A 16,304-nucleotide genomic window follows, 5' to 3' on the forward strand; every position below is an offset into this window, starting at 1 on the left:
ATCGACTGCTGAACCTCAGCTGACAAGCCTGAGAAGAGCAGCAGGAAGCTCACCACATGGAGATGGTGGAGGCCATGGGGCGGGTGGCAGAGTCCACTGCGTCTGAAGCTGCCTGGAGGGCCACTCTCACCGCAGCTGTGTCCTCCTTGAGGATCGCCCAGAATTCCTTCCTGGACCCTTCAGAAAGTGAAGCCTCAAACTTCGCCATGGCCTGCGACATGTTGTAATCATAGCGGGCAAGGAGGGCTTGGTGATTGGCCACTCTCAATTGCAGGCTGGAGGACGAATAAACTTTGCGTCCAAAGAGATCCAACCACTGAGTCTTTGTTTTTGGGGGTAGCCCCGGGTTGACTTTGCCTCTCCCTGTGGTTAACTGCCTCTACCACCAGGGAATTGAGGGCTGGGTGGGAATATAAGTACTCATGCCCCTTGGATGGGATGCACTGCTTGACTTGAGCTGGGGCCTGACTTCCCAAAGGGGGCGTTGAGCAGTCCGGCGTGGGTCTTGTCTCGCCCACAGCCCTCTCCTTTCCCTTGCAGGAAGTAGGAGATCTGCCCCTAGCTGTCTTATTCAGCTTCTTGGCCGGAGCTGCTGAGGGGGATTGGTGGCGGCTCGTGGATGGTGCCAGTGGAGCACTGCGCACCTACACCGCGCTGCTCGGTGCCAAGTCGGACCGTTGCTCTGGTGCCGGAGTGAGTGCCATCTCCATCAGGAGCACTTTCAGGCGATTGTCCCACTCCTTTTTCGTCCTGGGTCTGAAGGACTTACAAAGACGACACTTGTCACTTATGTGCCCTTAGCCCAAGCACCTTAGGCAGCCATTATGTGGATCACTGATGGGCATAAGCCGTTTGCAACGATCAGAGGGCTTAAAGCCTGTGGACCAGGGTATGCCCCATCCCCAGGCTGAGTCCTGTTTGGACTAATGAAGACTGTAAGAACTACTACTAAGGGTAACTAATTCAACTACTAACTATATTCAACTATATTACAGGTTTCATAAAGTTCGTAAGAATGGAGAACAAAACAATGCTAGCCGAAACAGCAGATGTTCCAGCACCATCACTGGTGGCAAGAAGAAACTCAGGGTGGGAGGGGAGCTGGCAGTGACCCTTATACCATGCCATGCAGATGCCACTCCAGAGGGCGCCAGAGCTGGTCCCCTACAGATACTGCTGAGGGAAAAACTTCCAGCACTGGTGCATGTTGCAAGCACACAAACCTAATATGGAATGGACATGAGCAAGCACTCAAAGAAGAACTTTCCCTGGCTGGGCTCAGGTTATAGAGCCATAAGATACCCAACAGACCTGCCTTTCTGAGCGCATCTGGTGAAGCAGATAACTGTTCCTCCACTTGGAACATCCCATGCATTATCTACTCCATCTCCTGTCACAGTTCAAATTGGGAGGAACTGTCCAAGGAAACAGAAAAGCAGAAATAAGAAATCAGATTTTAGACATCTAACTGACAGGTCCACTACCTTTGCACAGGCCAGAAACAGATGGCACAAAGCATCATGAACTAAAGTTGAGGCTGATCAACACTAGATCTGCCACTAACAAGCAAAAGACAATGCACGACTTCATCAGCAATGAAGTACCCAATACAGCCTGCATCACCAAGACCTGGTAGGCTAGCACAGAGCTTGCAGTGTCATCCAATCTCATCACCCCAGGATACTTGGTACACCTCTGACCTAGAGGACAAGGAGGCAGGTGGCACTACATTCATCTTCTCTGCAAACATCAAATGTAAGAGAAATGCCTCAGGTACGACAGCTTCATTTGAATTCATTCATCTGACAGTAGAAACCAGAGTTACAGACCACCATAGAAAAAAAGTATTCATGAAAGAGCACACTGACACCTTGTCGCCAAAGGCAGTGAGATATCCCAGGCTTGTTAGCATGGGAGATTTCAAATGCTTGTAATCGACAAGGCTACAGATACAAACATACAAAAACTCATCTCCTCACTTGCTTCCCATGGAGTTTCATAGAACATCTTGTCCCAACCCACACAGCTAGTTATACTCTGGACCTGATCTTCGGCTTAGATATCAAGATGGGGGACATCACAAACCAAATGCTGTCTTGGCCAGATCATCACTTCCTTAAAGCAGTGGCTCGGGATTTTCCTGTGCCCAGGCAACAAGTCAGATCAAATGATCCTGATTCATCCATGACGGCTCATGGAACTCCAACAAATTCCAAAGCCTGCAAATGGACATAACTACCCCATCCACACTATGAGGAGTTGAGGCCTGGTGAGCCCTTACCATTCCACACTGGCCTCAGCCACTGATACGCTGGCCCCAAACAGCCCCTTTCTTCCCTACCACATCCTTGGTCTTCTGACATCCCGCATCAGATGGAGAGAGGAGGTAGAAACTTGAGTGCTAACTGCGGAAAACAAAGGTGATTTAGATAGGATGAAACAAACTCCTCAAAACTTATGCTGAGGCTGTAACACAGGCCAAGAGAACCTTCCCTCCACTGAGGCTGCCAAATCCCACCCCAAGGAGCAATCCAGGGTGGTAAATCACTTAATCAATCCTGAATGCCTATAAGCTGCATCACAGCTGAGCACTGCAAAGGACTATCATACTACTACTATTGGGATATATCACACATATATCCATGTAATACGTTATAGGCCATCAAGGCCTAGTGTGGATGGAGTGTGTTTGACACTGTGTTGGCAACTGAAGCAAGAACTTAAGGTTTCAAGCGGTCAAAGACTATTTGTACAAAACAACTTTGTTATGTCCCTGGGAAATATACGAAGAATCAGCAGATAAGGAAACACCACCACCTGGACTGCTATAAAAAATGAATAAGAATTGGAGGAAATGGCACGCCTTGAATCACGGCGGTCTGCCTGAAATTGAGTTGTCAGTGAAAGGCCCAAACAGAGACAAAAGACTAATGATGTCACAAAGTGGATTATAAATGGAGGTTTCATACATTTGCAATTTGGAGTCTTTCAACAACCTTAGAGCCCTGTTTGGATATAGATGTGGTCTTTCTGCCAGCTCCCCACATCTGATCTGACTGAACCTCGACTGGCCATTGGGACTTCATTCTGACCTGTGGACTCTGGTGTAGTATGTTTGGGGTACAAATGTGGAGTGAATGAGGTTTATTTTGTAAGCAATAAAGAGTACTTAAAAGTATTATATACCAAAACTGTGTCCAGTATCTGTCCATAGGGAAGGCTCCTGCTGCGGGTCTAACACTACACTGAAAAGATCACACACATTCTGGAAGCCTTCTAAAACAGGTTGGATCTGCTACACTTGCAACCACCAACCAACAGGCCACCTTCATTCCTAGAGTTCAGTACATTCACTCCTCAAGGTGTTCTAGAAACCCAAAAGGAGTCTCAACCCAAGACATGTCAATCTGACCCAGGCTTTTCCTGACTTATGAAAGGGAGTCATAAAAAACTGGTGCAACTAACTGACCAAAATAGCCAATGCCTCATTCAAAGAAGGAATCTTCTCTTTCTCTTTCAAAATATGCTGTAGTCCAGCCAACACTGAAGAAACCCACCCTGGATATTTCAGTCCTAGTCAACTATCTACAATATGGAGGTTGTTGACTGCCACCTTCCATCTTTTCCAAATGCAAAAGAGCTGTAAAATGTCCAGTCTCCTTTGGATACCAGATCATCTGACAATGTTTCCAATATAGCTGGCTCTCTTTATTCCTCTTCCTGGTTTGCCTGCAATCTTATCTGATCATATGAGTGCCAGAATTAAGTCACTCTACACAATCAGCAAGTAGTGTGTCCACAGAAAGATGTTATTCTCTTATCTAGGATTTTAAAAAAAGTTATATCTTTTAAAATTCAGCCTTGTCATTACCTCATTGTATCTTGTTTTGGTTATCCAGATTGTTAATTTTTGACATTCTTCTGTAATAAAAAAAACCCCACTCTGAGTCATCTCTGTGTCCTTTTTAAGTGTCCAGCTCTCACATCCATACAGGTAGATTTACTATACATAGCACTTCAGCAGTCTAGTGCAGATGTGTAATTCAAACTTTCAACAACAGGAAAGTCTTTGCAAACTGTTGAATCCATTTTTTGCAAGTTGTATCATCCTTTTCCTGATTTATTTGTTGCATCTTCCCTCTGATGTTATCAGATCCCCTAAACAAGGGAAGCTATTCACTCATTTCACCACTTGACTGTTGAGATATTGCCTATCTTGTGTATTTCTATGGTTACTTATACTTTTTGCCTTTCTAACATTAATCATCATTCCATTTATTCATAGCAATAAGCATGTTCTGAAGTTTTCCCTGGTCATAGTGATACAAACCTGGTCACTGGAGTATCTTATGTTGTTGATGTATATACCATTGACCTGTATATGTCCTGGCTGATGTCTTCTAAACTTTCCCTCATTAGAACTTCTGCATATATGTTGAATAGTTGTGGAGATAGGATACAACCCTGGCATACACCTTTCTTGATGCTACAGTCAGCTATTTCATAGTTCATTTGGATTGCTGCTTTCTGTCCCCAATACCAGCTTTTTATTAATTGTAGATCTTGGAAGTCAATACTACCTTCTTCCAGAGTATCCATCATTTTTGTCACATTGAATTTTATCAAATGCCTTTTCTAAATCCAAAAAGCACATATGGATTTCCCTTTGCACTTCTATCACATACTCAGATAAGATCCTTACGGCAAATACTGCCTCCCTCTTGCCTACTCCTTGGCAGAAACCAAACTGACTTCTGCTAATTTTTGTCTTGAGATGCTGATATATCTCGGTGCCATGCTAGAGAATGTGAACATCACTGAACTGTAAGCTTGACAAGTCATACATAACATTTTGTTGAAAAAAGCCAATTATTGCTGAATGTCAGGCCTCCCATTCCTAAGCAAGCTCACAGAGAAGACAGAAAAAGGACAACTACTAGTTCATCTAAATAAAGCCAACATTCTAGACCTGGCACAATTTTGATTCACACCAGGACAGAGAACGGACACTGCTATTGTGGCACTGATAGTGAATAGAGTGACAGTCATTCACTTTCATCCTCCTGGCCCTCTCTGCAGCCTTTGACAGTGCTGATCACGAGATACTGCTGTCTCACCTGAGTGAAATGGCAGGAGTCCAGGGTAATGCACTATAGTGGTTTGAGTCCTTCCTGATGGGGGACACCCAACAAGTAGTGATGGGAAACTGCACCTACACCACCAAACTCTTCCACTTGTGGGGATCCTACAAGGATCATTTTTCTCTCTAGTCCTTTTCAATATTTACATGAAAACACTAGGTGAACTAGTCAGACAACATGGACTCAAGTGCCAGCAATATGCAGATGACACACAGCTCCACCCATCCTTAACATAAAATGGCCCAGTGCTTGGATGAGAACAGATGGCTGAAGCTGAATCCAAGCAAAACAGGAGGAGGTGATGATGGTCAGAGGAACGTATTTTGAGGACTGTGTAATCTCCATTGGTTGAAGTTTGACATCCACAACTGGTCAATTAAGTCTATAGTCTAGAAGTATTATTTGATTCGTCACAGATGCTGAACTCTCACATCATAGCAACTGCAAGTAATGCTTTCTACTATCTCCAGTTGGCTAGGAGACTCCATCCCATCCTGGCAGAAGAAACTTGGCCTCAGTTATTCATGCCTTCACCACTTCTCACCTGAACTACAGCAATGCGATATACCTGGGCATGAAACCTTCAGCACTTAGGAAACTCCAAGTAGTACAAAATGCTGCAGCACGTGTCCTCAGCAACATGGGTTATTGTGAGCACAACACACCTGTTCTTTGCTTCCCACAGATTCTGAATGAAGTTCAAGGTCTTGGACCTTATCTTCAAAGCGCTCCATAGTCTGGGTGCAGGATACCTAAAAGACTATCTAAAGGTCCAGGGCGAAGACCATGGTTGACAACTTAGCTCCTCTGGCACAACGGAACTCTCAACAAGAAGAGTAAAGCTTATCTGTGCGGGAGACAGACCTTTCTCCAGAGGTGGTCCAAGACTGTGGAATAAACTTCCCCAGGAACTAAAGACCATCTCTAACGTCACCACTTTTCCAACTGCAAGGTGCATTTCTTTGACCTTTCCTTCCTTAATATAAACACATAGCAACAGGTATATTTATTTAATAAATAAAAAACCCTACCAAACCAAGATATTCCACTGCAAACACTCCCCCGTCTGGGAAGAGGATGAGAGAACAAACAACACATCACATTACTTAATGCACTACTGGAAGGTGCTCAGATACTACGACAATGAGCATGGTATAAAAACCGATCTAGAATAGAACAGAGATCACACATTTACAACATAAACTTCAACATATAGGTTCCCAAATGCTTTTAAAAATAGAGCTAAGGAATCACTATCCACCGCTGAAGGGCAGCCCTAGAGCAGGGTTGGGAAAACTACGGCCCGGGGGCCGCATCTGGCCCTCAAGATGTTTTAATCCGGCCCTTGATCTCCCGCTGGGGAGCAGGGTCCAGCGCTTGCCCAGCTCTGGCGCTCCAGCCGGGGAGCAGGGTCAGGAGCTTTCCTCACTCTGCATGGCTCCTGAAAGCAGCAGCATGTCCCCCCTATGTCTCCTATGCACATGGGCAGCCAAGGAGCTTTGCACACTACTCCTGCCCCAAGTGCTGCCCCCCGTGGATTCCATTGGCCAGGAACCATGGCCAATGGGAGCTGTGGGGCAGCGTCTGCGGACAGCACAGTGCGCAGAGCCGCCTGGCCATGCCTCCATGTAGGAGCAGAAGGGGGGACATGCCGCTGCTTCTGGGAGCTGCTTGAGGTAAGCGCCGCCTGGAGCCTACACCATTGAGCCCCTCCCACGCCCCAAACCTCTGCCCCATCCCTGATCCCTCTCCCACCCTCTGAACTGCTCAGTCCCAGCCCAGAGCACCCTCCTGCACCCCTAACCCCTCACCCCCAGTCCCACCGCAGAGCCTGCACCCCCAGCCAGAGCCCTCACCCCACACACCCTGCACCCAACCCCCCGTCCCAGTCCGGAGCCCCCTCCTGCACCCTGAACTCTTCATTTCTGGCCCCACTCCAGAGGCCGCACCCGCAGCTGGAGCCCTCACTCCCTCCCACACCCAATTTTGTGAGCATTCATGGCCCACTATAAGATTTCCATACCCAGATGTGGCCCTCAGGCCAAAAAGTTTGCCCATCCCTGCTTTAGGGTGCAATGTAGCAGCTGATTTGTGCACAGCAATGTCACACAGCGGTTTAGGCCAGGAGATGAAGAAAACTTTGTCCACTTGAAACTGTCAGGAGAATTCAGCTCAGCAAAATTTGATTACTCAAACTGCAACTTGCACAGGATGCTGCTGCTAACACCAATGGGTTGATATTTTGTGGAATGCTGAGAGCAGAAGGTTCCATTATGGCTCTAGGTATCTGTGTAATCAGGGCATGGCCAAGAGGGGCTAATGAATCTGTGTTCTGGCAGAAGCAGAGCAAGTGCAGGAAGAAGACATAACAGAGAACCATGAGGTGACCTGTAAAAGGAAAACTAGATTATGAGTTTTGTACCTTTTGATGCTTCTTGATGAAGCAAGCAAGTGGCTTGAAAGATTTCAAATCTGGTCTTCCCTGGTTTTGCTGGAAGACCTGAAGGTTTCAGAAATGTGGATTGTGAGCATTCTCAGCCCTTATTGAAAGGATAGTGGGAGGGGTTGTTGAATCTTAATGCACGAGTTTTATTTTTATTTTTATTCCAAGTGTATATGAGTCATGTAAGCTAAACAGGTGATAATAAAACAAACTATCCCTCAAAGAGAATTTTAAACGTTCTGAATAAAAATCATCCTCCTTCAATGAATCAGGTTTGATTTCATCTGTATTTACGTCAGAATTCTACCAGTTCTTCAGTTACCACAAAGACTTGCAAGACAGAAAAGACCTGTAAAAAAACCAAGCACAAATCCCCCGCCACCCCACCCCACCCTTTTCTTATCTGAAAAGCAGGCTGTCTGTATACACCATTAGAAAGCAAAAATGGCATGGAATTTTCCTACCTCTGAGTTAAACTGGTCTGGATGCGTTTTAGTCGCTGAAGCCTTAAAATGCAGGACACCTTTAAGAAGTGCACACTTTAATAATATAAAGTTTATTGTCAGCTATTTTTTACACAATTCTATTAGAAGATTCTCTCCAGAAAGAATGCATGTCTATAGCCTGCCCATATTTCTCCCCTTCCTTGGTTAGGTGTGCGTCAGCAGACGTCAGAGCAGCTCTTAGCCCATGACCCCAGAAGCCAATGTTCTGAAGCAGCAATAGATCCTGGTGGCAGTCATAGTTAATGAACAGCATTGAAACACAACTGCAGGAACTCTCTTCAAGTTAATCACATGTGTCTATGAGCAGCTATTACACCTGAAGCTTCCAGAAGACTTGTGGCAGATTCATAAGAGTAGCATGTGTAAAATGCTGAGCTCTGTACACATGGCTTCCCTTGATTTCAACCCCATTTCAGGTCGAAAGACTATAAAAGAGTTCAAGCTGCTTCTCTCCTATCTTGCAGAGACACATTCTAATGCATTCCATTCAATTTTTGCTGCATGGCTCCCATTGAGTGAGTTTAATGAGTCACGCAGCTAAAATCTAGCATAATGCTTTTAAAAAATATCTTTGAGTGTTCAAATATTGCAGCACAAAGAGCACTTATAAACCTACTGTACCCCAGGATTCCCCAATATAGGGGAGTGGGCAATAGTGAGTAAATGAGCTGAACACACAGCCTTTACAGACTGATGTTTGTAGCTTGGTCTCACATCGGACACTTATTCTGACTCTTCTGAAAAGACTTTTCTTAGAATCTCTCTTTGCTGGAATGATCCAAAATTTAGACTCTGCCCTAGTGCAGAGTTAGTCAAAATGTGAATCTCAAAAGCTTGACAATATCCAAACTGTTTGCAAACCACTCTGCCCCCACCACACACACCTACCCCAAAATAATTAAATCTTGTTACTCGGTATGGAGAGAAGACAGCCAGCCCAAATTTAAAAACAGATGCATAAAATAATAATACAATATTTGTGCTTCCCGAGTAACTTGCAAGCCCAACTTCAACTGACTGCAAGCTTCCCATGCCTAAGTTTTAAACATGATGCTAGTAACATCATAATGGAAATGCGGCTAGAACATGGGCAAGATATTCAACTGGGCCCCCTAAAACGAGAACCTTCAATCAGAAAAACATCACAACTCTGCTTGTTTCAATGCACTATTGCACCAACTCCAGTAGTATCATGTCAGCTAATAAGATGAGTGGTTCTCTCATGAGATCCCCACTGACAATGGACGGTCTCTCAGGAGAATAATATTGAGTCCCTCCCAGTAGAGATTTCAATTTATGGCTGGGGACTCCAGCATAACAAATACTTAGCAACAAGCAGACCTTGGTTTTAAGCTTGCATTCCTTCCCCCACGCTTTCTTGCCAGGGTTAGTCAGCATCATGTCTGCCCTGCTCCCAGCAGCACATCTGGTCTGAAGATGGGGTTCCCGTGCCCCTTGTTAAGGGCATCAGTCCAGCCTTTTCACCATATATGGCCCTTCCAGCTCATAGCCAATCTTCCTGTAATAATTCCTGGTGCCAACTCCTGCAACAAAATAGAGGGGGCAAAACTCATCAGTGCAGTGATATACGGCAAGAGATCAGGCCCTGGAAATCAGAGATATGCAGACAAATGATTTTCACTAATGAGATATGTAATAGAGGAGAGTCCAGCAAAGCTACACAGTATAGTCCTGTTTTTCTGAAGGGTTTTGGAGACATTTGAACAATGAGGTTTCAGATAAACTGCAGAGCAACCTGGTATGCACATCACTGCTGGGGGAGGGCTATGTCTGACCCTCCTTTAAGTAAACAAGCCTTCCTCTCCCCCCAAGATGTATTATGCTATGCTAGGACAGCAGGAAGGAAGCAGGCAAACTATGTGGAGATCTTCACCAGCCTACAGTCCCCAGCACAGCGGCCAGCATCCCGTCACTTCCCCTTGCATAATGCCTCACAAAATCCTTGGAACTTAGCTAGTCTCTAGGCAACCTCTGCCTGGGGGTGACCGAATCTCTTTAGGGTTAATTTATAAACCAGATAGGTAGATAGTTTACTAAAGCAAGCTCACCTACTCTCTTACAACTTGATGTTAAGGCACAGTGACCAGCATTTTCCAAGGGACCTGAGAGAGAAAAGTGCCCAACTCTCAGGAAGTCAAAATGAATGGGAGTTAGGTACCTAAATTCCTTGGGGTAAATCCTAGCCACTGGCCTTCCAGGCTGCTGCCATGGATGGGCTGGGGGTAGTTAATCATTAGCATTCTGGAAAGACTGTGCTCTGCTTTTGGGGACAGAGATGTAGGAACCTGGTAAAACAGCTGAACAGAGCAACACGCCTACCCTACCCTTCCCTCCTGTGAAGAGGGATGATTGTGAGCAGAGATGGAAGGCTACAATTAGAATAACCATTTAATGTTCCTAAGTATCAAGAGCTCAACTTAGGATAAGTTTAACACAAAGCAAAGACAAGCTCTTGAGAGGCAGAGGTGCAGCTGCAGACATCATTACAGAGAGCTGAAGAGCCCTGAAACCCAGCAAGCTCTGTCTTCACTCACATAAATATGCTTGGATCCACTTTAAATGTACAAGTGGGCTCCGCAGTCACAAATTCAATTTCCTCATTAAAAGGGAGGCTTTAGACTGCTATTGTTCTTAAACAGGCTCTTCTCCCTCCTTCTTCCTCTTTTCTTCCTTAATTAGATCCTGTGGTGACCAACTCCAGGATAAGCCCAATGCCCTGGAAGAACACTGGCTTTTCAGTAACATCCAGCGGAGGGACAACATTACAGGAGAGAGTAATAACAGCCGCCTCCACCCTATCGCTAATTATACACAGATGCAGGCATTAGTCATCAAATGAGGGACAAGGAAGGACAAACAGACAGACAAACCCTTCTGAGTGCATTATAGAATCGTTGGTAGTCAGGCTGGCTGACAGGGACAGAAAATACCTGGCACTGCTTAAAGAAAGAAACGCTTAAACTTCTTTGTTTCTAACCCTGTCCCTCCAGTCAGTTCCTGGAAAATGTGGCACTTAGGAACTGGCTCTTTCCCTATCCAGGAATTAACCACATTACTACATAGAGACTTAATAAGTCCAATTATCAACCCTTCTGTTCCCACATGCACAACATTCAGAGTAAGTTTGCTTCAGGCATGTTAATTCCTTGGGATGTTCATGTAAAAGCACTGTCCTTGGACTTTATTTTTAGTATTGTTACCAAACTACTTAAATACTTTGCATCTCTACAGAGCTGGATGTTCACAGAGCACTGCAAAGATGCTAATTCCTCTGGTGAAGTATTCAGAGGAATAGCCGTGTTAGTCTGTATCAGCAAAAACAACAAGGAGTCTTTGTGGCGCCTTAGAGACTAACACATTTATTTGGGCATAAGCTTTCGTGGGCTAAAACCCACTTCATCAGATGCATGGAGTGAAAAATACAGTAGGCAGGTATATATATTACAGCACATGAAAAGAGGGGAGTTGCCTTACCAAGTGTGGGGTCAGCACTGCCTTTTTGATTTTCAGGTCACTGAAGAACTTCTGATGGCGCAATATTGGCCTCTTACTAGTCTTGTTATCTTTCCTTTGTATCTGGATAATTTATTGCAATGCCTTTAATATGGGTCTCTCTGAGAAACTGCCAGCTCTCCCTAACTCCTTTTTTCCTTAGATTTATTTCCCATGGGACCTTACATTCAGTTCTGAGTTTGCTAAAGTCTGCTTTTTTTTTAAAATCCATTGTCCTTATTCTGCTGCTCTCACTCCTTCCTCTTCTTAGAATCAAACTCCATCTTTATGTGCCAGTTTTATTTGCCCGCTTTCAGGGGTCATTGATCTCTACTGAGAAAAGGCACCATAGCTACACTTCAGAATGTCTATGGTAACCCATTCACATCATGTCCAAATATGAAATCTGGTTGAAATTCTATGGCGTATGTTATGCACAAGGTAAGATGAAATGACCAGAATGGTACCTTCTGGCCTTGAAGTCTATGAATCTATGAAAGACAGTCCCAGGAAAAGGAAAGGAACTTTTAAAACTGTAAGAAGTGCTATTGCTTTGTCAGCATTTCAAAAACAAACACCTAAGTACAGGGTTGCACAGAGTTTAAGTCTATGTATAAAGCAAAACAAAAACGCACAACAAAGGCCCTACAGATCTTCTGCCACTGCTCACTGACCCCCCTCCGAGGGTTGGTTACTTACAACTTTTTGTGAGCTGTTACCTTTGCAAATATGTTGCCTGAAAAATTGTACCCTGCATTCATTCTCAGAACAGTACAGATGCCTAGAGAAATGAGACACAGATCTCTGGCAGTAACACAAAAGAGCTGTCCTGCCATTTGACCAGCAGAGTACTTCATTTAAAAAGATTAATGAAGCCTCAATATAAAAAAAACCTCTTGAAACTGAAGAACAATTACTAATTCTTATCATTAGCATTAAAAACACCTTGATCTGAGCTATTTAAATGTCCTCTTCAAGATAAAGACTTAGATAGTTTGTGGGAGGTTTTAAAGATATTATAGGCTGTGTCAGAGGCTTGTGCTGTCTGCACTAAGAGCTATTAAATAGGGCTAGTTATGTCAGAACTCTTCCTCATTTGAGGGCAATAGGTTCAAATCATTAAGAAGAATGATTTTGCAGCTTTGCTAGCCAGGTGTCCCAGAGGAAGACGTGACACTGTCATGTGGGGAATCACAATCTGAATCCCTTCTGAGGTCTTTTGTTCAAAATTCAAAGCCAACAATTTATTTCACAGAGTCACGTCCTTCAACAAGAGACACTTTTCTGAACTGGCTCAGGAACAAGAAGTGGGAGGTGTGAGAATCCTGCTCATTCCCACTGTGACCAATTGTCAAGCTTTAGGATCCTGTGTGGAGATGCAGAACTATTTTGCTGACTTACCTTGGCAGCCAGACCAGACAGGTCTCATGCGTGTTTCTAAAACAAAAATCTATAGGATGGAAGAGGAAGCCCTTAGAACTAGTTATCTCAGGAAGGAGCGCAGGTTAATATTTTATGGTAAGTATGGAAGCCAGACGTATATTATTAGGAAAAAGGCCTTTTCCCAAGGTCTTTACAGTAGCTTTCTCTGAGAGCTTCCAGTTCCACACACAGGTCCAACTATACAGGGGAACGCCGGGGCTTCAATTCATGGATGAGAAAATGGTGCAAAGACAAAGATTTAAATGTATTAAGCACCAGGGAACTTTATGGAGAAGGGAGAGCATATACACAAGAGATGGACTGCATCTTAACCAAAGCAGAATGGACTGCTGGCACAGAAAGTTAACAAGTTTACGGGGGATTACTTAAGCTAAGAGCTGGGGGAAAGCAGAGAGGTGCTGAGGAACACACCAGTCAGACAAATATACCCACTAGGGATGTCAGTAATACAAAGGCATCGGTGTCTAATGAAGTATAGGTCAGAAAAACGTGCCTCTTTGGAAAAATTACAGGGTGTCTAACCAAGGAGTTAAATAAAAACAGGTACACAGTGAAAAACAAGAATGCGTGTCTTTACACCAATGGGGAAAGCTTGAAAGTAAATTCAGGTAAATTGGAATCCCTGGCAACAGAAGATAAGCTTAACATAATATGCATTACTGAAATGTGGTGAAAAAATAGATGAATCAGACACTAACAACTGGCTAAAAATTACACAGGAAGGAAAGGTCATAGACACAGGGGAATAGCACTATACATGAAAGATTCCATGGTATCTAATGAGAATTTCATAATGAAAAGGACCATATAGGAGAATCTATATGGATACAAATCCCAAGTCATGAGAATACAAATAAACTAACAGGGTTATACTGCCATCCTCCTGGTCAAGAAAAGGATAGCGAGTGCAGAGTGCCAAGAGAAATCAAAGTGGCAACTAACAAAACAATACACAGTTTCAACTACTCACAGATAACTTGGTTATATCTCACAATGGGTCACAGGTTAGAGAAGCAGTAACATTTAGTGTGTCTATAATACATCTTTACAAGATGTGTCTGGTGTAAAGATCTTGGTGATGTGAGTCTTCTCTTTACTACTCACTGCTGCACACAAGTTTCCACCCAGCCAGCTGATGGGCCTTTTTCAGGTGAAGCTACCCAGACAAAGCCCAACATTCCCATCGCTCAAAATGATGCATCTATATTCTGCTGAAGACACAGTACAGAATCATCCATCAATAATGGGGTAAGAGTCTCACACATACACACTGGATTGAGGAGATTGAACACAGTTCATTGGGGTTTTTAAAGTAGTGAACATAATAAGAATTTCCTTGAAAGTGCTTGAATTATTCACAAGACTTGGCTTTAAACCAAGCCCTGCTCCGCGTAGCTGAAAAATTCTGCCTCAGATTTGCTTTGAGAGTTTAGACTGAAGCAACTCTATTAACCCAAAGACCATAGTTGCTCTGAACAGCACAGTCCACAAAACCAAATGCCCAGGACAACACAGTTGGAACACTAACTGGGAATGAAAACTCTGATGCTGAAAATCTCCACCAGGCATGGCATGTGGCAGCCTGCCTGTTAAACACAGATAGGTGTAAGCATGTCACTGCTATGATCCCATCTCTACACTACATTGAATAAGGAGTTACATTTAAGGTCCTTAATGGAATGGGACCGGCATTTCTCACTGTTTGCCTTAGGCTCATCAGGAATGTTACCTATGCTAGAAGAGGGAGGACTTGCAGGGAAAGGGGACAGAACTTTCTTGTCAGCTGGCCTATGACTACAGAACTCTATCCTATCTTAGTGTTTTCTAGAGTATCCATCACTTCAGTATTTTCACTTAAGTGCTTCCAGGTAAATTAGGTATAATTGGCAAGGTCCCTAGTGAATTTAATGGGGTCTTCGGTTGTCCTCCCACAAGAAGTCAGAATGATCATAACTCTCAGTGAATTCACGACAAATGTAATATCCAACTTTTCATCCTAGCATTTCTATAGTAAAAACCCATCTGCTTGTCTGTGGTAAGAGGAGAAGAGGACCTAAGGTTAACTGTCTGTCAGAGTTGAGTACATTTTTATACGGGGTCAGGTACAATGGTGCTAAGTGCAGTATAAATACCAAGAGTGAACAGAATAAAAGGTGAGGGAACATGAATCCTGAACAATACCTCGCTAGCAGATTAGAAAAAGAGGAAGGAATCTGAATTATACTTAAACTGGGTGAAAAACAGGTTTAATTATGTACATGCTCAACTTTTCAGCACAAAGACAGACCATAAATATACTCTTCTGACTCAATCCTGCCACACAGGAATATACAAATATAGCATCTCAAAAGAATCTTTAACCACAGCTCACTAGTCAACAGATTAAGTGAAAATAAGATAATTTTAAGATTATTAAAGATTTTGACAGATGTCAATGTTTATTTTTAAGCATTTTTTCCAATTGTTATCAATTTAAATTTTCACAATTGTGCAAAAGCTGGAGTTTAAGGATTTTGTCCTTCATTTTTATCAATTTACTTTTTCACAGTTGTGGGAAATCGGGGGGGGGGCATTAGCCTATAGCAGGGAGCAGGGGGGCGGAGGGGTCAGTCAATTATTTCATGACAGTAGATGTTGGGATTCAAAGAATTAAAGTTTTATAACTTAAAACACAAACTGTTAACATCACGTTAAAACATAAAAAGTAAATATCCTTAAATCAACCTCTAAAAAGTTCTCAAGCCAAATTTTTCTTACTTTGCATATCTGTAGATTTTTATTATCACAGATAGATGTATTTTTTCGTAAGCTTGTGTGTGTACAGTGAATTCAACATTAACTGACATTTACTGATAAAAACCTAATCCTTCCAAGCCTACTTAAATGCATTCAGTGGAACATGCAATATGATATAGTAAAACTCAGCTTAGGTATACAGAGTGAAATTCCCAGATAGTTTCAATCCATTAACATGCCAAGTGCAATTCTAATTATGGCAAAACCACCTCTCAGAGGTTCTGCAGGAAAAATTACTTCCTTTTAGGATTGCACAATATGCTGCCTTGAGCATAAAGCAGCCCAGGCAAATTGTGAGAACTTTCCTCTAAGTTCTGAGTTCTATACAAAACGTTACTCAAATATGATCTGGTTATAAAGGTGCTAAAACAATTTCCTTGGTTGGTGTACAGAGGCCTTAAAGGAAGGAATAGGAAAAAAAGTTACGTGGCTCTGCCAAAACCCCAAAATTTCACCTAAAGT

At 43.4% G+C, this 16,304-nt stretch overlaps 1 protein-coding gene across 3 annotated transcripts in view; it reads right to left on the reverse strand.

Annotated features, from left to right (window-relative positions):
- Positions 1 to 8,119: 8,119 nt before the first annotated feature.
- Positions 8,120 to 16,304, reverse strand: part of ELP3 (elongator acetyltransferase complex subunit 3) — a 131,668-nt gene continuing 123,483 nt past the window's right edge. For all 3 annotated transcript variants that reach the window (XM_045011482.1, XM_045011484.1, XM_045011483.1), the window contains exon 15: positions 8,120 to 9,634. In XM_045011482.1, coding sequence (XP_044867417.1) covers positions 9,558 to 9,634 — 77 coding nt within the window. In that variant the 3' untranslated portion in view covers positions 8,120 to 9,557. The remainder of the gene's footprint in view (positions 9,635 to 16,304) is intronic.

The sequence above is a fragment of the Mauremys mutica genome, chromosome 3, assembly GCF_020497125.1.
Source record: "Mauremys mutica isolate MM-2020 ecotype Southern chromosome 3, ASM2049712v1, whole genome shotgun sequence".
Taxonomy (NCBI): Eukaryota; Metazoa; Chordata; order Testudines; family Geoemydidae; genus Mauremys; species Mauremys mutica.